This window comes from Podarcis muralis, chromosome 2 (genome assembly GCF_964188315.1).
Source record: "Podarcis muralis chromosome 2, rPodMur119.hap1.1, whole genome shotgun sequence".
Taxonomy (NCBI): domain Eukaryota; kingdom Metazoa; phylum Chordata; class Lepidosauria; order Squamata; family Lacertidae; genus Podarcis; species Podarcis muralis.
In genome coordinates this window covers 6,252,613-6,275,608 of record NC_135656.1, presented here as the reverse complement: position 1 = coordinate 6,275,608, position 22,996 = coordinate 6,252,613, and the positions used below count along the sequence as shown (strand labels likewise).

Below are 22,996 nucleotides of genomic sequence, written 5' to 3'. Positions count from 1 at the left end.
ACTCGCTCTAGCCGTCTGAGGTCCCGCTTCATTTTCCAAAGCTCCTCGGTAAACTCGGTATTCCAGCCCTCAACTAGCTCAGTCAATGAGTCGCCAGGGGGAGCAAGGTCCCGCAAGGCTTGGCGGAATCTCTCAGGGTCCATCAGCCTCTGCGGGCGAGCCCAAATCGGCTCGCCACCTAAGCAGGGTGGGGGTGGAAAGTCAATCCTGGCTTTCAGAGCGTAGTGATCAGACCATGGCACATTCATCGAAGGAGACATGATCACATCTATACCAACGCCAAAGATCAAATCCAGCGTGTGGCCTGCTTGATGTGTGGGGCCCGAAATAAGCTGGGAGAGCCCTAGTGTTGCCATGGAAGACGCCAGGTCCAGAGCCTGTGAGGAGGGAGTGGCATCAGCGTGGATGTTGAAGTCCCCCAATACCAATAGGTTAGGGAACTCCAAGGCCCAGGGAACTACACCACACTGCTTCTCATTCTCCAACACTGGAACTCATGGACATCCAATGAAGTTGAACGTTGGAAGGTTCAGGAGATAGCGATGCCCACCCACTTGGATGGTTTTAAAAGTGGATTGGACAGCCAAGATGTCTATGCTCTGCCTCTACAGCTGGAAGCAGAAATACTTCCAAATACTGATTGCTGGAAAGCACAGGAAGGGAGAGTGCGCTTGATTGCTGCTTTTGAGAAGTCATCTGCTGGTAACTGAATGCTGGATCAGAAGAGAAGAAGAAGAGTTTGGATTTGATATCCCGCCTTTCACTCCCTTTAAGGAGTCTCAAAGCGGCTAATATTCTCCTTTCCCTTCCTCCCCCACAACAAACACTCTGTGAGGTGAGTGGGGCTGAGAGACTTCAAAGAAGTGTGACTGGCCCAAGGTCACCCAGCAGCTGCATGTGGAGGAGCGAAGACGCGGACCCGGTTCCCCAGATTACGTGACCACCGCTCTTAACCACTACACCATGCTGGCTCCAAGAAGAGACATTGGCCTGATCCAGAAGGTTATACCTTCCATATTCTCTGCTCTGGGCTCCCCAAACACATTTAAATGGGAAGCATCTTAAAAGATATTGCAATATAGCTGCTCTGGTCCCTTCTTCTCCCAAGTATTTCCCCCCATCTAAATTGCCTCCTTTCCCAGCTGCTATTAGGAGGAAAAATTCAATGTAGATCAGCCAAATGACCCCAGAGGCTTCTCCTACACTGCAAATGCTGGCTAATCAGTTTGAGGTCCTGCAGCTGCTTGTCAGCTAAAATTAAAATCTTGCAACACTGATTATGATATCTTGCATCTGTGCTTTTAGAATCAGGTTGATCAGTGGACATTATCAGACAGGAACATTTATCTTCATACAAAATGAAGTTTCACTGTGTGACTTCACAGAACAAGCTGTTGTCAAAGGCACAAAGCAATAGTCTTTCAGGTTATTTGGCAATCCTAGCAGCTCTTGACAGAGGCTGAATTAAGGTGACCCCATGGAATTCCTTCCCCATTCATTGCCTTATTGATTTTAGCTGTTTCTAATACTTTTTAAAATGGTCATACATTTTATTTTTGATATACAGTGGTACTTCGGGTTACATACGCTTCAGGTTACATACACTTCAGTTACAGACCCCACTTACCCAGAAATAGTACCTTGGGTTAAGAACTTTGCTTCAGGATGAGAACAGAAATTGTGCTCCGGTGGCACAGCAGCAGCAGGAGGCCCCATTAGCTAAAGTGGTGCTTCAGGTTAAGAATAGTTTCAGGTTGGAATTCTGGGTTGGTGCCTCCGGCAATGGTGGAATTCCTCTGATCGGGAGGAATTTGCCGCGTGGGAATTTGGGTCTGTACCACCACGGCGAAGGCAGAGACCCGTAAAAATCACAGGCGGGAGAAGCCTGTGAACGTGGGATTTGGCGGGCACCTTTTGCGCCTCCCCTACTCGTGGGGAAACCCAGTTTCGGGGATCCGGAGCAACGTGGGGTGAGCGGCGCGGTGCTTCGAATCATCTGCTTCTTCCACGGAGCGAAGCCGCATAGCTGTTGCCGGAGAGCACTGACTTTTTCCTGTGGACAATTTCACTCTAAAGTAATTACCCATGAGTAGAGCTGAAGTGGGGGAATTGGATTTTTAAACGTTTAATTTGGCATCGAAACGGGGAGGTTCAATACAGGAAGTCCGCCTCCCCTTTTGTAAATAAACTAAAGCAATGAGCCTGGAAGCTGAAGTCTTGGAAAGCCTTTTGTAAAAAGGCTAAATCTCCATCGGCAAATAACTAAACCCCCCCCCCCCTTTGGAGACAGGAGAAGAGGGAGGGAAGTGGTGGACTGAATATGCCTGTAGGAGAGAGTCAAGAGAGTTAAAATACCTCTGCTCAGACCCTGGAAACGGGCTGCTAGCAGGATCGATGTCTTTCGGAATGTTCGTTGACAGCGTTTAGAACGTTCATTGACAGGTAGCTAAATAAGAGAATACATTGTTTCTACTGTCTCTGGCTGCTTTTAAAGAGGAGTAAAAGTAACTGAAAACTCAAACTAACTTTGGATTATTGGAACATTGTTTAAAAGAGGGCAGTACTGACTAATACAAATAGAAACTGTTTTCCCCTAGTGGAAGCTTTTGAAATTGGTTGCTCTACAGGAGCTGGGCTAGGGGAATTTCCAGCTGCAAGATAAAGAATTGTGAGATTCTGGGATTGACCTTGAATCTCTTAAGTGTTATGGCAAATGGAAAGGAAAAAACAGACGGAATGTCGACAGAAGAGGCCTTAGCGGTCGTATTAGTGAAAATAAACGATTCGCTGGAACAGCTTCACAAGAAAACAGACGTGATAAATGTGAAAGTGGATGCTGCAAATATTAAAATAGACTTAATTGTAGAAAGTTTAAATAATCTGGGACAAAAGGTGAATACCAATACAGAAACCATCCAGAAATTGATACAGGAATCTACTCTGATGCGGCAAACTGCGGATGAAATCAAGGAGAAAACCCTTGCTGCTGAATGTAACGCAATACAACTGGAGAGAGAGAGAGTCCCATCCATACAAGGACAACTTGATGAACATAAGCTGACATTTGTTATGATTGAACTTAAAGAGAAACAGATGAATTTGAGGATCAGAGCCCTACCTGAGGAAAAGGAAAGCTTGACAGAGCTTCAGGAGGAGACAGGACTAACATCGGTTAAGAAAGAGAGGAATTTGGGGGTTAGTATGACCGCCAGAAATGTGAATTTATTCAAGGATAACTGTGAAGGACGTTGGATTGAAGAGAAGGGGGATTTGGAAATATGGACAAATCTGAAGTTATTGTTGGGCCGAGTTGCTGTGGTAGGGATGAGGGTTGCTGTGTTGTCGGGGATGTTGCTTTTGTTTCAAACATTGCAAGCTTTGGATGGGATGGATTGTTTCAGGAGGTGGCAGAGGGACGTCTCTAGATTTGTTTGGCAGTGCAGGAAGTCTCGAGTAAAATTTAAGATATTGACGGATGCCAAAGAAGGAGGTGGACTTACCCTGCCAGACCCCTAAACTTTGTTGTGAACCGTCTGCTTTTTGCTGGCTGAGAGAATGGTTGCTTCTTGAAAGCACTGAAGTGTTGGATAATGGCAGATGAAGTTGATGGACTATATGGAATTGGCGGAAATGACTGGCAAGATCCGAGACCAGGGAGAAGAGTCGGGGGAAGAAGACTGGAAAAAGTTTAAAGACTATTTATAGAAATATTGTAAAATTAATGAATGTTAGAAGAATGTTGGAATGAAGTTATATGGCTTTAGTAGAAATGTTATAAGGAATTAAGTATAAATAGATTAATAGAAAATTAAAGGAAAAAATAAGGCAAGAATGTGTTAAGATAATTATAGGATAGAAAACAGAGGAAGATGGAAAGGAATTGCTGAAACAATTAACAGAAGTGGAATACAAAAAGGGAGGTGTGAGGAGGTCGTTGGAAATAAGCGAATGAAAGATAAGATATTGAAAATGTTTGAGGTGTTTTTAAATTGTTTTTGTTTGTTTTTGTTTTGTTTTGTATGTAGTGTTTTTGTATTGTATTTGTATTGTTCTTTTTTTCCTTTTTTTTTGTTTGTAGTGTTGTGTTGAAACTGTTCGAAAAGTAATAAATATCATTTTTTTTTTTTAAAAAAAAGAATAGTTTCAGGTTAAGAACAGACCTCCGGAACAAATTAAGTACTTAACCCGAGGTACCACTGTATTGGGAGTCACTCAGGCCACATTTTGTGGGAAATATAAGCAGATGATAATACAGAAAATGCCTGGCCTGATCGAGGGCATGGAAACAAAACAACAAAAAACTACCTTTGTTCCCCACTTGATCTTTCACCCACTCCGTTGCTGCCGCCACACTCTCCTTACTGGTGACATCCAGAATGGTGGTTTTCAAGTGCTCTGAGGTGACCTTGTCCAGCTGCTCTGCCCCCTTCTGGGTGGTACAGGTTGCCAACACCCACAGACCCCGGGCATCCAGATGCCTGGCAAGGTGGTTCCCAAAGCCAGAGGAACAGCCGGTGATGAAGACATATTTCTCCGTCAGGTTCTCCACTGTCTGTCTCTCCTGGTACCATCGGTGAAGGAAGTAAAGCCCCAGCAGGGCAGCCAGGTAGAGCCACATGGCTGAAACCTGCAGGGAAGAAGCTTGCAAGAGTGAGGGCACACAGGCACCTAGCAAGCCTTGGAGAAACCAAATCCCAACTCCTGCTCCACCATGAAGCTTGCTGCTCTATTTATCCTCCCTCACAGTGTTACTGAGGGGAAGGAGAAATGAAGCAATGAGCTGCTTGCACCAGAGGCAAGCTAAAACAAGTATAAACAATAGCTCTAGCTAGCTGCTTATTCACTGAACAACCAAATGAAGAGGAACAGTATGATCCTATAAATATCTAGACATAAGCAACACTAAGCTCAGATATTGTGCAAGCCCAGCATTAGCATCCAACAGGTCATACGCCTTATTTTGCCATCACTGCATCACATATTGCACTTGCTCAAGGTCCAATCCCCAATTTGTTTTGTTTGTTAATTTTATTTTTCGAGTTTTCAGTTTTACAAAAGATATGAAATGTAGTACGTCTTCAGAAATAAAAACATAATTTGACTTCCCTCCTCCCCTTCTGTTTCATCTTCTGGTTTCACTTTTATCACTGCATTTCCCCTCTAGTTCCTTATAATTGTTACTCTCTAGTTTCCAAATAAGTTATTATTTAACTTCTTGTGTTGTGTTCTTCCTGCTAATGTAGTTAAATGTTTGCAAATATTTTTTAAATAATCCACGTATTTCCCTCATTCTTTAGTGATTCTTTATTGACCTGATTTTTAAACACATATGACATATTTTGTCATATGATGAACTGGAGAATATAATGAGAAGTACAAGATCAAGAGATGTTTTTCCAATTTAAGCAAATCAATTGTGCGCATCAGGAAATATAGCTCCACTTTTTGCTTTCTTTCTTGCACTCTCTCTCTCCCTTTCTCCATTTATAAGAAGCCCATAAAAGTGTCTTTTTATATTCAGAACATAAGAAAAATGTATGTGTGTTGGTGTGTAGATGTGTGTACACACCACACACACACACACACACACACACACACACACTAGGGCAAATGTACTTGTATTTTTCCTCTTTTTTTCTGAATTTAATGAGCAAATATTCCATGCCCAGCCTAACTGGAAGGATCTGTTCCCTCCAAGTACCACCTAGAGGGCATCAGAGGTAGAAGCAGAGAAGAAATCTGAAATCTGAAACTGGTACATGCCCCCCAGCCAATGGGAAAAGGACTCCAACACTTCCGGACTGAAGCTTAAAAAGTCCAAGCATTGGTTGTGTAACACAAAGGACTCCAAGTTCAGGAACAACACCCCATCAACTGGCAGCAGTTGAAAGTTCTACAGAGGAGGTAAGAAACTCATAAAAATAATTGTTCAGTCTTTGATTTTCCATTGCTATGTTTAAAGGCATCTTCTGGCATCTGTGCAAGGACCAAGGTTTGTGCTTGTCCTCCTTTCGGAGCAGTGATGATGAACCTTTGACTCAATGGCTGTGTTGCTTAATCTTGTACAGTCATACCTCGGGTGGAATGCGCTTCGTGTTGAGCATGTTCGAGTTGCGCTCCGTGGCAACCCAGAATTAACAGTGCTCATTACTTCCGGGTTTCACCACTTGCGCATGTGCAGAGGCTCAAAATGACGTCATGCACATGCGCAGAAGTGGCGAAAAATGGCGCGCGCGTGCGCAGACGTGCCATCACTAGTTACGTTTGCTTCTAGATGCAAACGGGGCTCCAGAACAGATCCCGTTCGGATCCAGAGGTACCACTGTATTGGCTTAATTTAATGTGTGCGCGTGTGCAGACACATGTGAATGCGCAAAGCCTGAGGGAGAGGAAAGCAGACAGGAGAAATCCAGGGGGGGGAGCTGAAGTGGCGGCAGGGGGGGGGAGCTGAAGTGGCGGCAGCAACGGAGTGGGTGAAAGAACAAGTGGGGAACAAAGGTTTGGCCAAACACAGTTCATTGAGTATTCTATTCTTATGGATATCATAGGCTGTATGTTGCATCCAATGTTTGGCTGCCTCTGAAACCAAGAAACCCACACTTTCTCTTCCTCACCAGTCTGGTAACATTTCCTTCTTTCCTTCCTTCCTTGTCTACATTTCCTAAAATCTAGCACTGATGGGTTGTAAAAGAAAACAAAAAACTCAAAGTGGTTTACAAAGAGTGGAAAACAATAAAATGATCTGTGGAAACAGTTAAAAACAACTACCTAAAACATTCAATAAAATAAAATCAGCAATAAGGTAAAAATGGATTATGACTTTCAACATTCAACATGTATGGGTAGGCTTGTCTAAACACACACACAAAATTAGGAGGTGCCTGCCCGATGCCCATGGTCTGGGGGTTCCTACATGCAGGTGCTGCCACACTCAAAGTTCAATTTCCTACACTTACGGAATGGGTATTATGTAACGGTGCCAGTTCTGCAGATTGAAGTGGTCAATTGGGCATATATAGGATAAGATGATCTCGCAGGTAAACTGGTCCCAAGCAGTTAAGGGCTTTATATGCTAAAAATTTGCCTGGTAGCAAATAGGCAATCAGTGCAGTTCTCTGAGCAGACGTGTTATATGCTGGCAATGTCTCACTCCTGTCAGCAACCATGCTGCAGCCATCTGCACTAACTGCAACTTCTGGACCAAGTGCAAGTGAAGTCCCACACAGAGCACATTGTAATCATCCACTCTTGAAGTAACCCATGCACGAATTCCTATGACCCATCTAGAAAAGTCTGAAGAGTAAACTCTACACAAATCTGGAGTGGAGTCCTTAAGACGGTTGGATAGCACCTTGTACATCTCCATCTGGCAACTCCTGCAGCCAAGCTGGTGCCAAACATCTTGCTCTGCTTTCTTTTGGACCACATCAGTGAGGCCAAGAGGGGGGTCTTGTTGTCTGGGCAGCCCAGGACCTCCATACACACTGCTCAGGCTTGTGCCCCAGAGAGGTCACTTAGGTGCTGCTAACACAGTGGTTTGACTTCACCTCTGGAGATGCACTCCATCGTCTTCCGAAGCAGACAATGCCAACAATAACACACACACACACACACACACACACACACACACACACACTTGCTTTATTGCTCACCTTTCCCCATTAGTTCCCATGGCAGGTCACAACAATTTAAAATATGATATTAAAAACAATTAAAAACAAATTACAGCCTCCCCCAGTAGGGTGGGTCCTGTTTTTTTTTTTTTTAGAAGATATTTATTAAGGTTTTTTAAAGAATTTATATAAAATAGAAAAAACAGAAAACATAAAAAGCAAAAATACAAACATAAAAAAACACATACAACAACATGTATAATTTTAAACCCTTATATTTGTCAAAACCTACTTTCCCGATCTCCTCGTACCTCCCCTTTCTGTATTCCAATCTCAAATTAATTCAATTCAGCAAATCCCTCCCCTAATTTCTATTTAATTTTTGACCCTTCTTTTCTTAATTTCATGATCATTACAGCTGAAAACCCCTTAATTTCTAAATCAACATCGTTCTAACATTCAATAATTTTACAATGTTTCTTAAGATAGTCCTTAAATTTCTTCCAATCTTCCTCCGCCGTCTCTCTTCCCTGGTCTCGGATTCTGCCAGTCATTTCTGCCAGTCCCATGTAGTCTATCATCTTCATCTGCCATTCTTCCACGGTGGGTAGATCTTCTGTCTTCCAATACTTTGCAATGAGTATTCTTGCTGCTGTTGTAGCATACATAAAGAAAGTTCTATCCTTCTTTAACACCAATTGGCCGACCATACCCAGGAGAAAGGCCTCTGGTTTCTTCAAGAAGATATATTTAAATACCTTTTTCATTTCATTATAAATCATTTCCCAGAAAGCCTTAGTCCTTGGGCACGTCCACCAAAGGTGAAAGGATGTACCTTCAGACTCTTTACATTTCCAACACTTATTATCAGACAAGTGGTAGATTTTTGCAAGCTTGACTGGAGTCATGTACCACCTATAAATCATTTTCATAATATTTTCTTTTAAGGCATTACATGCCGTGAATTTAATACCGGTGGTCCACAACCGTTCCCAGTCCTCAAACATAATGTTGTGACCAATGTGTTGTGCCCACTTGATCATAGCTGATTTAACTATTTCATCCTGTGTATTCCATTCCAGCAGCAAGTTATATCCGTTCTGCGATTCTCTTTGTCTAGCGGTTTTTTCGTCTTGCGAAGCAACCCCATTAGCGGCTTAGCGGCTTAGCGGCTATTAAAGGCTTAGCGGCTGAGCTGCTAAAAGGCTATTAGCGGCTTAGCGGCTTAGAAAAAGGGGGGAAGCGGGGGAAAAAACGGAATACCCTTTCGTCTAGCGGGTTTTCCGTCTTGCAAGGCATTCGTCTTGCGGGGCACCACTGTACAAATACTACCAAATGGTAGAATCCTTTCCCTTCACTAATGTTGTTCAGAAAGGAATGTGGATTAAATGAACTCATCTCCCCTGTCCCCTCTCTATATAAAATGCATGAGATTAATTGTGCATCTACATGTAAAAAGGAGGTGTTGTTTAGTCGTGTCCAACTCTTCGTGACCCCCTGGACCAGAGCATGCCAGGCACTCCTGTCCTCCACTGCCTCCTGCAGTTTGGTCAGACTCATGTTTGTAGCTTCGAGAACACTGTCCAACCATCTCATCTTCTGTCATCCCCTTCTCCTTGTGCCCTCCATCTTTCCCAACATCAGGGTCTTTCCCAGGGAATCTTCTCTTCTCATGAGGTGGCCAAAGTACTGGAGCCTCAGCTTCAGGATCTGTCCTTCCAGTAAGCACTCAGGGCTGATTTCCTTCAGAATGGAGAGGTTTGATCTTCTCGCAGTTCATGGGACTCTCAAGAGTCTCCTCCAGGGAGACCAAAGATGAAGAAGTAAAATCAGCAATGATCAAATGAGCGCAAGATGTAGGACATAATATACAATTTCAGGACTGGATAAAATTGTGGAAATTTACAGATTGCATATTATTGAGAGAGAATTATATGAAAATGATGTATAGATGGTATTTATCACCGGTTAAATTGGCAAAAATGTATAAAAATGAAAAGAAAGAGTGTTAGAGATGTGAAACAAAAGGTACGTTTTATCATATGTGGTGGGATTGCAAAAAGGTAAAATCCTACTGGGAAATGATATATAATGAATTGAAAAAAAATTGAAAATAACTTTTGTAAAAAAAACCAGAAGCCTTTTTGTTAGGTATTTTAGGTCAAGACATACCAAAGGAAGTGAGGACTTTATTTATGTATGCCACTACAGCAGCAAGAATGTTGATTGCACAAAATTGGAAGACTGGAGAAATACCAACTAAAGAACAATGGCAAGAGAAGTTTAAGAACTATGTAGAACTGGCAAAAATGACCCAGAATCTCTCACCCCAGAATCTTTTCCACTCAGATTTTTTAAAAATATTTTTTATTAATTTTCATTAAAAAAATATCCAATATAAGCCTTATTATAGCAATACCAAATTACAATACCAACTCAAATACAAATCAATCACGTAGCCAATTATGTAATTTAGGTGGCTTGCAATAGGTGGGGCCAAGTGGAAAAAAAATTTGAACCCCAAGTCTGGTATATCAGAAAACTGGTTCGCCACCCCCCCCAAAAAATGGCCTTGCTCACAGGTAAATCAATGCTTACATGCATGCCCACCGTGGACTTCAGGTTTCCTGAACTCTGGCAGGGAGGGGGAAGTTAGTTGAGACATCACTTGAGAGCATGGAGGACACCCCCCCCCCTCGGACCTGGAGGTCCAAATGATGATTTCATTTCTATACCGCTTTATATTTTTAAGAAAAATCTCAAAGCGGTTTATTAAAACATCAATAAAACAATCCAGAATCAAACATTTCTGAAGAAAGTCAAATATAGAGTATACAGTCAAAGCAACATAATTAACAGAAAGCTAAAATATTATCTCAAAATTTTCAAATAAAACATTGCAAAGGAGGTCAACTACAGAATACATATTTAACACAAACAAAACTAACACAAAATATTAAATGTTTAAAAAAAACCTACAAAAAAAATTGCTAAGTCAAGTCAAATATAAAATGCACATTTAAACCGGCATAATTAACAAGAGAATAAAATATTACCATAAGCATGACACGACTGTTTGGCAGGCACAAAAAGATGGGGCAAAAGAATCCAATAGTTAGGGTTTGTTGTCAGGGATAGCAACGTCCCTCCAGTCTCAGCAGGCGCCTCTTCAGTAGGGCTGGTGAGTGTGGGCCTCACCCCCTAGGCCAGGTGGAAAGGGCCTTGCGGGGAGCAGCCTTCACGACGAGGCAACTGCCTCCTTGCGAAGAGCTGTGTATTGGTGCTTGCAACATGATGCTGTAATAAAAGGCTTATAAATCTTACCAACTGCTCATTAATATCTGTGAAGTTACACCTGACAGGTAGAGCAGCCTCTGGTTCCTTTGGAGCTTGGGATGTGGCAACCATAAAAGGCACCCTGGAGAACGTCCAGTCGCCTTTCTGAAACATGGTGAAATACACTCACTTGATGTAAGACGGCTGCAGGCATTTTGACCATAACTCACAATTAACAATTTCATTGTTTTGGCAGCTCCTCAAAGTAAGCCAAATACAAAACAAGAGCATCATCTTACCTGCTTGGAAGCCTTTCCTTACATTTTGCAGGAAGTATCATTGTCTAAGCCAGCAGAACCAGCTACATTCACAGTGTCTCAGCATGTACTTTCTCCCAGAACAGAATTACCTCACATCACATGCATTGCAGGGTGGGGTGTGTTTAAGAGACAGGTTTAGACAGAAAAGATGACAAGGGCAATTTGAGGAGCTAAGCTCCAACTAGTTGCCAATACTCCCAAGGATGCAGCCTTCGATTTGGACCACAGGCCTGAAAGGTATTTATTTTGCCTTGGTGCAAACCTGCAAGCAAAAAAAAATCCATTTCTACTTATTCGTCAGTGGTCCTTCGCAGATATAGCTGTATTCCACCCATCACACCCTGGGGCAAATAAGAGGCAATTCCTGATTCATGCAAAATTTCTCCTTCCCCTCAATAACACTGCGTGGCAGGCTAAATAGAGCAGCAAGCTTCATGGTGGAGCAGGAGTTGGGATTTGGTTTCTCCAAGGCTTGCTAGGTGCCTGTGTGCCCTCACTCTTGCAAGCTTCTTCCCTGCAGGTTTCAGCCATGTGGCTCTACCTGGCTGCCCTGCTGGGGCTTTACTTCCTTCACCGATGGTACCAGGAGAGACAGACAGTGGAGAACCTGACGGAGAAATATGTCTTCATCACCGGCTGTTCCTCTGGCTTTGGGAACCACCTTGCCAGGCATCTGGATGCCCGGGGTCTGCGGGTGTTGGCAACCTGTACCACCCAGAAGGGGGCAGAGCAGCTGGACAAGGTCACCTCAGAGCGCTTGAAAACCACCGTTCTGGATGTCACCAGTAAGGAGAGTGTGGCGGCAGCGACGGAGTGGGTGAAAGAACAAGTGGGGAACAAAGGTAGCTTTTTGTTGTGTTGTTTCCATGCTCTGGATCAGGCCAGGGATTATCTGTATCATCATCTGCTTATCTTTATTCCACTTTCCCACAAAATGTAGCCAGAGCGACTCCCGATATATCAAAACGAAAAAGTATGACCATTTTAAAAAGTATTAGAAACAACTAAAATCAATAAGGCAATGAATGGGGAAGGAATTCCATGGGGTCACCTTAATTCAGCCTCTGTCAAGAGCTGCTAGGATTGCCAAATAACCTGAAAGATTATTGCTTCATGCCTTTGACAGCAGCTTGTTCTGTGAAGTCACACAGTGAAACTTCATTTTGTATGAAGATACATGTTCCTATCTGATAATGTCTACAGATACAAGAGAGCATAATCAATGCTGCAAGATTTTAATCTTAATTAAAAAAAATTAATTATATTTTTAAAATTTAAATTTAAATTGGCAAGCAGTTGAAGAACCTCAAACTGATTAGCCAGTGCCTCTGGAAGGATCAGGCCAGGGATTTTCTGTATCATCTGTATCTTTATTCCACTTTCCCACACAATGTCGCCAAAGTGACTCTAAATATATCAAATGAACAAGTAATATTCAAAAAACTTATTAGAAACAATTAATCCAAATATCCAAATATCCAAATATCAGTGAGTAAAAAAAAAAATTTAAAACTATGCAATCAGCTTAATTCAACCTCAATAAGAAGCTTCTAGGGTTGCCAACTGATCTGAAAGACATTTGCTTTGTGCCTTTGACAGCAGCTTATTTTGTGACATCAGCAGGTGAAGCTCCTTGTGGTGTGAAGAGAAACATTGACACCTGATAATGTCCACTGATCAAACTGCTCTTTAAAGCACATATATGAAAAGCCGTAAGTGATGGTACAAAATGGTAACTTTAACTGACAAGCAGGTGATGCTGGACTCTGAATTTTTCCTCCTAAGAGCAGCTGGGAGGAGCTGCAATCCACACCAGGAAAATGACTCAGAAGGAGGAGATATGTGTTCCCTCCCTTTCTTCAGAAATGCTGCCTGATGCAATCTAAAGATTAAGATAACTTCTCAATAGTGGCTGCTGAGACTGAGACAAGAAGGGAGATTATTGTACTATTGTTAATAAATGATATAAATAATTTATTAATGATACAAACCCCTCTTTCTTAGTTATTCCTCTCATCACCCTCTCATAAACACCCTCTCAGTGTTCCATGCATGCTATATTCTACACGTATTATGTCTTATTAATTTTATAGCAAATTCACTATAAAATCTCCTAACCAACCTGTGCAAAACATAGGCCCAAACTACAGACTCCATTCTCTGATAGCATGCAGGGAAATCAGGTGGCTGCTGTGCAAATTGATGCCCAGGGCTCCATACTATCCTCCACTTTAGTGCTGTGCTCATTTGAAAGAGGGCAATGACGGAAGTTGCAAGAGTGTCTGTGCACTAAGTGAGCAAAAGATGTGTGGGGTAGAAGTTAAGATGGGTGCCTTGACTTAACAGCGTCATCCTTGGCATATAGTACATAGCACACACACAGCACTCACAAGAATGCAGATATACCCACATTTCCAAAGAATTGTGTATATCCAATTATTAGGGCAGGTGGGAACCTGGAACAATAAGAATAATTTTTTCTTCTCACACAGGGCTCTGGGGTTTGGTGAACAATGCAGGCACTGGTGCCCCATCAGCTCCCAGTGAGTGGCTGACCAAAGATGGCGTTGCAAAGATGATCGGTGTCAACTTTCTTGGGATGATTGACATGACGCTACACATGCTGCCCCTGGTGAGGAGAGCCAGAGGGAGGGTGGTCAACATGTCCAGTATAATGGGACGATTGGCATGCTTTTCAGTACCCTATACCGCATCCAAGTACAGCGTGGAAGCCTTCTCTGACGTCCTGAGGTAAACATGATAGTTCTGTATCTTCCTCTTTCTCCTTGCTTTAGTGGGATGTCTGCTTCTCCAGCTAAGTTTCAAGCAGAGGACAGCAATGAATAAAGAGCAGGTGCTGGGACATGTGGACTGCACCAGAGACTTACCAAGTAATCAGCAGGGGTTTGCACACCTAAGTCAGCTCTTTTCCTTGAGGAAACAATTTAATGTGCCAGCAAGAGTTGTAAGCACCAACCTCCTGGTGGCTGCCTCTGAATATGCCTGATGCCGGGTCATAGACAATGCCCTGGTGCCTCAAGACAGAAGAAGACAGGAAGCTGCATTTCACCACATCTCCCTCTCTCCCTTCTTCTTCTTCTTCTTCTTCTTCTTCTTCTTCTTCTTCTTCTTCTTCTTCTTCAAGGAAAGATGTTCTATTCCATGGAAGCCAAATCATGATCTTCCTTATTATTCTGGTTCAGTAAGAAGACGTGTTTCTTGATTTTTCCTCCTCAATTCAGGCGAGAGATGCATCCTTTCGGGGTCCGAGTCAGCATTATTGAACCCGGTTCTTTCAAAACACCCATTCAGTCAAACATGATAGAGAGCTACAAGAATGCATGGAGCCAAGCCCCTTCTGACATCAAGGAAGCCTATGGGCAGCACTACTTTGAGCGCAGTGAGTGGAAATGGGCGGGGGGGGGGGAACAATTCAGTTTGGTTTGCAATGTGCGAAAGCCTGCAGTTAAAGCATGTGCTAATAAGTCTCACTGTTGCAGTGGAACACACACACACACACAGAGAGAGAGAGAGAGAGAGAGAGAGAGAGAGAGACCCTGAGACCCACCAGGCTAAATTGCTGGTTTCCAAATCCCACCCCACTCCACCCATCAGTAAAATGTTGTTATGATTCCCAAGCTTTTCGACTACATCCCCCCTCCAATGGACACACTGACACATGGGTGTGTGTGTGTAATCTCCCCCCTCCCCCCCTTTAAAAACATACAAGGCTAAATTTTGTACACTGTACTGGCCAATATCCTAAATATATATATATTTTTACCATTTGCCCTTTTAGTGACTGAGGTTGATGGAGATGGGGGGGGGGCATGAAGTCTATTTACAATGCTGATTATAGTTAGGAGTGGGGGCAGAACCTAGCTAATGTGACACGTTCAGGTCTGTATCTGGAGAGATATGAAATCACACCCATTCCTGTCCTGTCGTTTGATCTTTGATTCAATTTGGCATATATGATACATAAGGAGACACATAGAAGGGAGGGAGAGAGAGAGAGAGATGGCCCTGGTGGGAGACCAACACAGCCCAACACTGCAGTTGTGGAGCAAAGGACCTTGGGCGGGTGGGGCCAGCAGGGTGCTGCTCTGGGCTCTTTGTTTACTGCACGGAAAGGGAAGCACAATCAGTTGTGGGAGATGGAGAGGAGACACAAAGAGACAGTTATACACACATAAGCACACACACGGTCGAGTCCAGTGGAAAAAAGGGAAGAGATTACTGGGGGGGGGGAGGGAGAAAGATGCACAGACACCCACACCAAAACAGTGTCCGCTACCCGCTTGATCCTGGGAGGCAGCTCTAAGAAAGGAGACCAGTTTATGCTTTTTTTAAAAGCCGCAGAGAGGGAGAACAGCCAGGTCGCCCCAGTGGCAGAGCTTCATGCTCCGGCACAGAGGGGGGAGGCGGAGAGCAGCTGGGGGCAGGCTGGGGCAGGGTGTGTGTCCTGGGGGTGTGGCGGGGGGCAGCAGCCGCGATGGCACCCCACCGGGATCGTGCTACCTCTTCCTTTGCCAGTGGGTTGCCCGGGCCTGAACCCGGCATATGGCAACCCTCACCTAGATACAACCATCGAGCCCCACTTACTGACTGAAATACATATTGACACTGTCTAATCACCTATTGCTAAAGGTTTTTAATTATGGTGCTGGAGGAGACTCTTGAGAGTCCCATGGACTGCAAGAAGATCAAACCTATCCATTCTTAAGGAAGTCAGCCCTGAGTGCTCACTGGAAGGACAGATCCTGAAGCTGAGGCTCCAATACTTTGGCCACCTCATGAGAAGAGAAGACTCCCTGGAAAAGACCCTGATGTTGGGAAAGATGGAGGACGCAAGGAGAAGGGGACGACAGAGGACGAGATGGTTGGACAGTGTTCTCAAAGCTAGCAACATGAGTTTCACCAAACTGCGGGAGGCAGTGGAGGACAGAAGTGCCTGGCATGCTCTGGTCCATGGGGCCACGAAGAGTGGGACACGACTAAACAACAACAATCAGCTGCTGCTAAAGGTTCTGTCTTAAAGCAACAGAATATGTTCCCGATGCCCCTCCTTAGATTTAGATCTCCTAGGCAGAGAAATCCAGAAGCTAACATATCCTTTCAGAACCCAAAATATTTAGGTTATCTCATGTGAAGTTATAGGGCAGCATACAAATTAAATAAATAAATAAATGCAGAAATAAATGCATATATATTTTTGTACCACTAACTTTACTCTTGTTTCCTATATCACAGGTCTCAAATTATTGAAATTCTTCTCCTTCACCGGCAGCAGCAACTTTCAACCGGTCACGGACTCTATAGAACATGCCCTGACCTCCTGCTCCCCTCGCTTCCGCTACTGTCCAGGATGGGATGCCAAACTCTTCTACGTTCCTCTCTCTTACTTGCCAGACTCCATTCTTGACTTCCTGTGGAGATGCATCTGGCCCAAACCAGCACAAGCCGTGTAGAATATTCTGAAGAAACATGTCAGTTCTCCAAGTGAACCAAGGAAGTCTTTGCACTATTAACGATGTTCTGTTGTTTCTCTTTTCTGAAGTTCTAAACCAGTGGTTCTGATACTTTTCTTCCCACGGACCACTTGAGAATTGCTGAAGCTCTTGCTGGACCACTCAATCATTTTGCTACCCGTTGCAGCAACTGCAATGTGCCATGATCTTATGTGCCCGGTCTTATTCAACATCTTTATCAACAACTTGGATGATGGACTCAAGGGCATCCTGATCAAATTTGCAGATGACACCAAACCGGAGGGGTGGGGTGGCTAACACCCCAGAGGACAGGATCACACTTCAAAACGGCCTTGACAGATTAGAGAACTGGGCCAAAACAAACAAGATGAACTTTAACAGGGAGAAATGTAAAGTATTGCAGTTGGGCAAAAAAAATGAGAGGCACAAATACAAGATGGGTGACACCTGGCTTGAGAGCAGTACATGTGAAAAGGATCTAGGAGTCTTGGTTGACCACAAACTTGACATGAGCCAACAGTGTGACGCGGCAGCTAAAAAAGCCAATGCAATTCTGGGCTGCATCAATAGGAGTATAGCATCTAGATCAAGGGAAGTAATAGTGCCACTGTATTCTGCTCTGGTCAGACCTCACCTGGAGTACTGTGTCCAGTTCTGGGCACCACAGTTCAAGAAGGACACTGACAAACTGGAACGTGTCCAGAGGAGGGCAACCAAAATGGTCAAAGGCCTGGAAACGGTGCCTTATGAGGAACGGCTAAGGGAGCTGGGCATGTTTAGCCTGGAGAAGAGGAGGTTAAGGGGTGATATGATAGCCATGTTCAAATATATAAAAGGATGTCATATAGGGGAGGGATAAAGGTTGTTTTCTGCTGCTCCAGAGAAGCGGACACGGAGCAATGGATCCAAACTACAAGAAAGAAGATTCCACCTAAACATTAGGAAGAACTTCCTAACAGTAAGAGCTGTTCGACAGTGGAATTTGCTGCCAAGTAGTGTGGTGGAGTCTCCTTCTTTGGAGGTCTTTAAGCAGAGGCTTGACAACCATATGTCAGGAGTGCTCTGATGGTGTTTCCTGCTTGGCAGGGGGTTGGACTCGATAGCCCTTGTGGTCTATTCCAACTCTATGATTCTATGATTCTATGATAGGGTTCTCAGTTGTTTTTTATTGTAGTTTATAGCTTCTTTTATATCTTTATATATACAATGTATTTTATTGCATTACAATTGGAATTCTAGAGTAGAAGTCTATTAAAATGTTTATCTGTTGCAATGTAATGTCCTACTCAGTAAGGATTTCTCTCACACCACACAGATGCACCACTGAAAAACTGGTTTGATGTGGCATTTGGCCTATAGTTCCAGTAAACAAATTAATACCTTTGGTCAATCCCCAAAGTACACTGAGTTAAAGGCAGGATCATGATATTATCTCAGGGTTAACCTCAGTGTCCCAATGACTTTCTCATGAATGAGTGTCAGGGAACTGCCATCAGTGCTGGAGGGAGAGAGAGGGCTCCAGAGGGATGCAAGAGAGCGTCCCAGGATTGGGAGAGACAGCCCATCTTCTGGGGAAGGGAATCAGCTCAGCTCCAGTGGAGAAGGGGGGCAGATGGGGGAATCTGAGAGGGAGTCACATGACTCCTTGCCGGGGACCAGCGGGGGGAGGAAGGGTCCTCCGCTGCCTACGCCTTCCTTGCGCAGAAGGCTTCCGCGCAGGGAAAGTAGGAGGAGACTGGGTGTGAAAGAACTTCTTTGCTGGAAGAAGTTTAAGAAACGCCCACTGACGGATTCTGCCAGCGATTGAGACAGCCACGGGTGAGTGGCTGTCCGGACAGAAAAGGTTCACTTAGGCAACCCAGCCAGGTGTGGCCACCGGCTTACGCACGAGCAGCCCCTTGAACCATTACAGCAATCCGTCAGTCCTTGACGTTGCTTGTGCGCAGTACTAGAGAGGCAGCATGATGAGCCAAACAGAGCCGGCCGGAGGAACAGAGCAAGAAGCCTTGATGTGAGGTCTGGTAGAGAGGAACCGAGACCTGGAGACGCATGTTGCTACCCTGATGGCGCGGCTGGAGGAGAGACGGGCTCAGGATGCACAGGTCAGAGCCACCCCGATAGGGAGGAAGGTTCAGGGGCTGGTACACAAATTTGGTGGAAAGCCCCAGGACTACAATGCATTCCGAACGGAAATCCAGTACGCTTTGGAACTGCAGAAAGATGACTTTGCCAATGACGGGGAGAGGGTGGCTTACATTGTGGGACATCTGCAGGATGGGGCGTGTGAATGGATCAGGCCCCTAATGGCGATGCAGAATGATGCATTGAAAGATCTCAAGAAATTCTATCAGGCGTTGGACGCGATGTACTCCAGCGAGGTTGAGCAAAGCGTGACACGCCGGGAGCTGATGGGGTGCAAGCAGGGGAGCCTGTCTGTCAGGAACTACTGGTCGCGGTTCACGATGTTAGTCCACAAGCTCGGGTGGGATCTCGGCTCTGAACCTATGCAAATGTTGTTTGAGGGGGGGTTGTCCCCTGAAGTGAATTGTCCCGAGCGCCCCGCCCGCGGTCGATGGATGAACTCATAAAGACTGTGCTTGCGATCGGGGTACGCCAGGAAGTGCAGGCTCAGGAGAAGCGGGAGATAAGGGCGGAATGTTTCCATGACAACCGCATTCCTGAAATGCCGAGGGAGCCTTCCCAGGCGGCAGAGCTGATGGAAATTGATGCAGCGCGCGCGCGCGAAGTTTCAAACGCCGGTGAAGGGCAGAAAAGGGAGGTGAAGGAGTGGAAAACTACCAAGAAGTGTTTCCTCTGTCAGCGACCGGGACATTTTGCAAAGGTCTGCCCTCAACGAAAGGCCTGGCAAGGCATGATGGGGGCTGCAGGCCACGACGAGAAGGGGGAGGAGGGGCAGGCGCAGGGAAACGCCAACGCCTGGCTGCCAACCAGCGGGGCCAGCAGCCAGGTCAGCAACCAATAGAAGTGCCCCAGCCTGACCCCCCCCAAGGCAGCGGTAGCCATAGAGGTGGTGCTAGAACTCCCAAACGGGCACCCCGTCAAGGTGGAGGGACTGCTAGATTCTGGCAGCTCGTGTAATTTCTTCAGCAGAGACTTCGCTCTGGAGCACCAACTCCACCTGTTGCCACTAGATTTTCCCTTGCAGGTGACCACCATCGATGGCAGGGAGCTCCTGGGAGGGGAAGTGACACACCAAATACCGCCAATGCGAATGAGGGTTGCTAGGCACACGGAAACCATTGCCTTTCACGTGGCCACGCTGGCAGGACCCCCAATAATACTGGGAATGAGCTGGCCGGCACTACATGACCCGGTGGTGTCATGGCATCAGCGGTCGGTCACTTTTGGGTCAGCTTACTGCTCAGAACACTGTCTGGGAGGGAAGGAACCAAGGATGACTGTAGCCAGGGTGGCGGGGTTGGCCCTGGAGCAAAAAGGGCAGGTGCCACCACAATATGCTGATTTGAAGGAGGTCTTCAGTGAAAGGGAGGCAGACAAACTACCCCCCCACAGGCCCTTTGACTGCCAAATCAACCTGCTTCCAGGGGCTCAGTTACCAGTGGGTAAGCTGCATGCCATGTCCAACCGGGAGATGCAGGAGCTGCGGCAGTTTATTGACAAGAACCTGAAGAGAGGTTTCATAAGGGAATCTAAGGCGGTGGGGGGCAGTCCAGTGTTCTTTGTGGACAAGAAAGAGACTAATCAGCCCAGATTAGTTGTGGATTACAGGGCCCTGAATCTGGTATCAGAACCCGTGACTTTCCCAATGCCCAGGATTGACAATATTTTGACACGTGTGAGGCAGGGAAAGATTTTTACCAAGCTGGACCTCAGGGGGGCATACAATCTGATCAGGATAAGGGAGGGGGACGAATGGAAAACGACCATGTTCACCCCCCTGGGGGCTTTTGAGTACTTAGTGATGCCATTTGGATTGCAATCGGGCTCGGCCTGCTTTCAAGCATTCATGCACCATGTGTTGGGGCCCCTGCTGTACAAGAATTGCGTAGCCTTTTTGGATGATGTCTTAATCTATTCAGACGATGAAAGGCAACACGTCAGAGACGTCAGGGAGGTGCTACAGAGATTGAAGAAGCATCAGTTGTGAGTCAAGCTGGAAAAATGCCAATTGCACGCCAGGGAGGTCGGGTTCCTGGGATACAGGCTGTCAGACAAGGGACTAGCCATGGATCCGAGCAAGGTAAAGGCAGTGCTGGAATGGAAAGCCCCCCAAAACAGAAAGGATGTGCAAAGGTTCCTAGGCTTCAGCAACTTCTATAGGAAGTTCATAAGGAACTTCGCTCACTTGACAGCGCCCATAACGGATTGTCTTAGTAGCAAAAAGAAGTTTGCGTGGGACAGAGGGAGCGCAACAATCCTTTGAAAAACTGAAGAGGGTGTTTGCCTCGGAAGAACAGCTCCTGCACGTGGATCCGGAGAAGCCCATTAGGCTGGAGACGGACGCGTCCGACCACGCCATTGGAGCGGTCCTTTTGCAGCCCGGGGACAAGCAGAACTGGATGCCGTGTGCCTTTTTCTCAAGGAAGCTGAGGAAGTCAGAACAAAACTACACAGTGTATGACCGCGAACTGCTTGCCATCTATGCGGCATTTCTTTTCTTTTCTTTTTTTAAACCATATTTATTGAAGTTTCCAAAAAATCCAAAACAACAACAACAACAAACTTTATTACGGTCCAGAGACCAACAAAACATTACAAATCAATACAGAGTTCATACAGCCTACCTCCACGTTAATCAAGCACTTTGTTTGGACTATAGGGCTCATTTGTTCTTGCAACCACCGCTAAAAACTTTGCCACTGCCAACATTCTGGCTTTTGTCTGGTCTTCCAGTAGGAACCTGACATAGTGAGCCTCTGACTTTCCCGGGAAAGGCACCAGCAAGGGTAGTATCAGTTCAGCCCTGGCCTGCTCATACTTCGCACAATGTAACAAAATATGATTTATGGAATCGATGTCTTGAGCACACGAGCAAAGTCTGTCCTGGTAGGGAACTCCTCTCAACCTACCATCCAGCACTGCAGAGGGGAAGACATTCAGTCTGGCTTTGGTGAAAAGCCTTCGATAGTTAGGTACTGTCAGGTTTTTGGTGTAAGATGTTAACTCAAAGACATACCCATATTGAACTCCTGCTGCCAGTGGACTACAGACTGCGTGTGACCGAGATCGCAAGTCACTGTGTGCATTGTCCCATAATCTTTGCTTTAAAAGCTTTTGGGCGCCTTCATAGCCCAGGTAATACAGTTGGGGGGGAGACAGACCAATAGAGGTGGCTTTTTTAGCCATGGTTTTCTGCCATTTGCTGACATATTCCTCATTGGTCAAATGTTGGTACAGACCCTTCCCTAGATTAAACACTGAAGTCCTGAGCCAATGTTTTAGGGCAGCCCACCACGCTCTAGCTGAAATTGGGCATTCACCAGCTTCCAACAGAAGTACGGAGTTGGGGACGCAGTTAGGTACCTGCAGCAGAGATCGTATAAATTTTGCCTGAAAGCCATCTAGCTTTGGCAGGTCCCCATTATGCCAGACATTTGCTGCATACAGGAGTTGGGAAACGGGCTTTGCGTTGAAAACCCTTAAGGCTGCTGGAACATATTTGCCGCCCTTTGTGAAGAAAAATCTATGTATGGCTAGCTTTGTAATCTCCGCCTTTTGAAGGGAGGTTTGCAAATGGTGCTTCCAAGATCCTGTATGATGGAATGTGAGCCCTAGGTAACTGAAGTATTTTACCTGTTCAAGGTTATGGCCATCCAGCACCCATTTAGACTGGGAGAATCTTCTTTCGAAGACTAAGATTTTAGATTTTTCATAATTAATGGATAAGCCATTTCCAGAACAGTAATCAGAAAATTTCCTCAACAGATAATTCAAGCCCAGTCTGGAACGCGAGATGATGGCTGCGTCATCAGCATACAACAACAAAGGGGTCCTTCTCATTCCTATTTTTGGAATGTGTCCATCTGGGCCCATTAAGTTCTCTTCTAGGTCATTTAAGAATAGACAAAACAATGTGGGGGCCAAAATACAACCCTGTCTCACCCCCCTAGTCATCTCGATGCTGTTCGATAACTGTCCCTGTCGACCGCATCGGACCTGCAGTTTGGTTCCATTGTATAGGGCTTTTATAAGAAAGAGAAGTTGTTTGTCCTGCAAAATCAGACTCAATTTGGACCATAGCTGGGATCTGGGGATGGAGTCAAATGCTGATTTCAGGTCCATAAAGGCCACGAAGAGTTTACCCTGTAGAGGT

At 45.2% G+C, this 22,996-nt stretch overlaps 1 protein-coding gene across 1 annotated transcript; it reads left to right on the top strand.

Annotated features, from left to right (window-relative positions):
* The first annotated feature begins 4,671 nt into the window (after positions 1-4,671).
* Positions 4,672-18,046, top strand: LOC114592982 (17-beta-hydroxysteroid dehydrogenase type 6-like). Its single transcript, XM_028721437.2, has 5 exons — positions 4,672-5,904; positions 11,730-12,051; positions 13,702-13,960; positions 14,452-14,609; positions 16,463-18,046. The coding sequence occupies exons 2-5, from the start codon at positions 11,739-11,741 to the stop codon at positions 16,678-16,680; spliced, it is 948 nt and encodes a 315-aa protein (XP_028577270.2). The 5' UTR covers positions 4,672-5,904; positions 11,730-11,738; the 3' UTR covers positions 16,681-18,046.
* Positions 18,047-22,996: the final 4,950 nt, after the last annotated feature.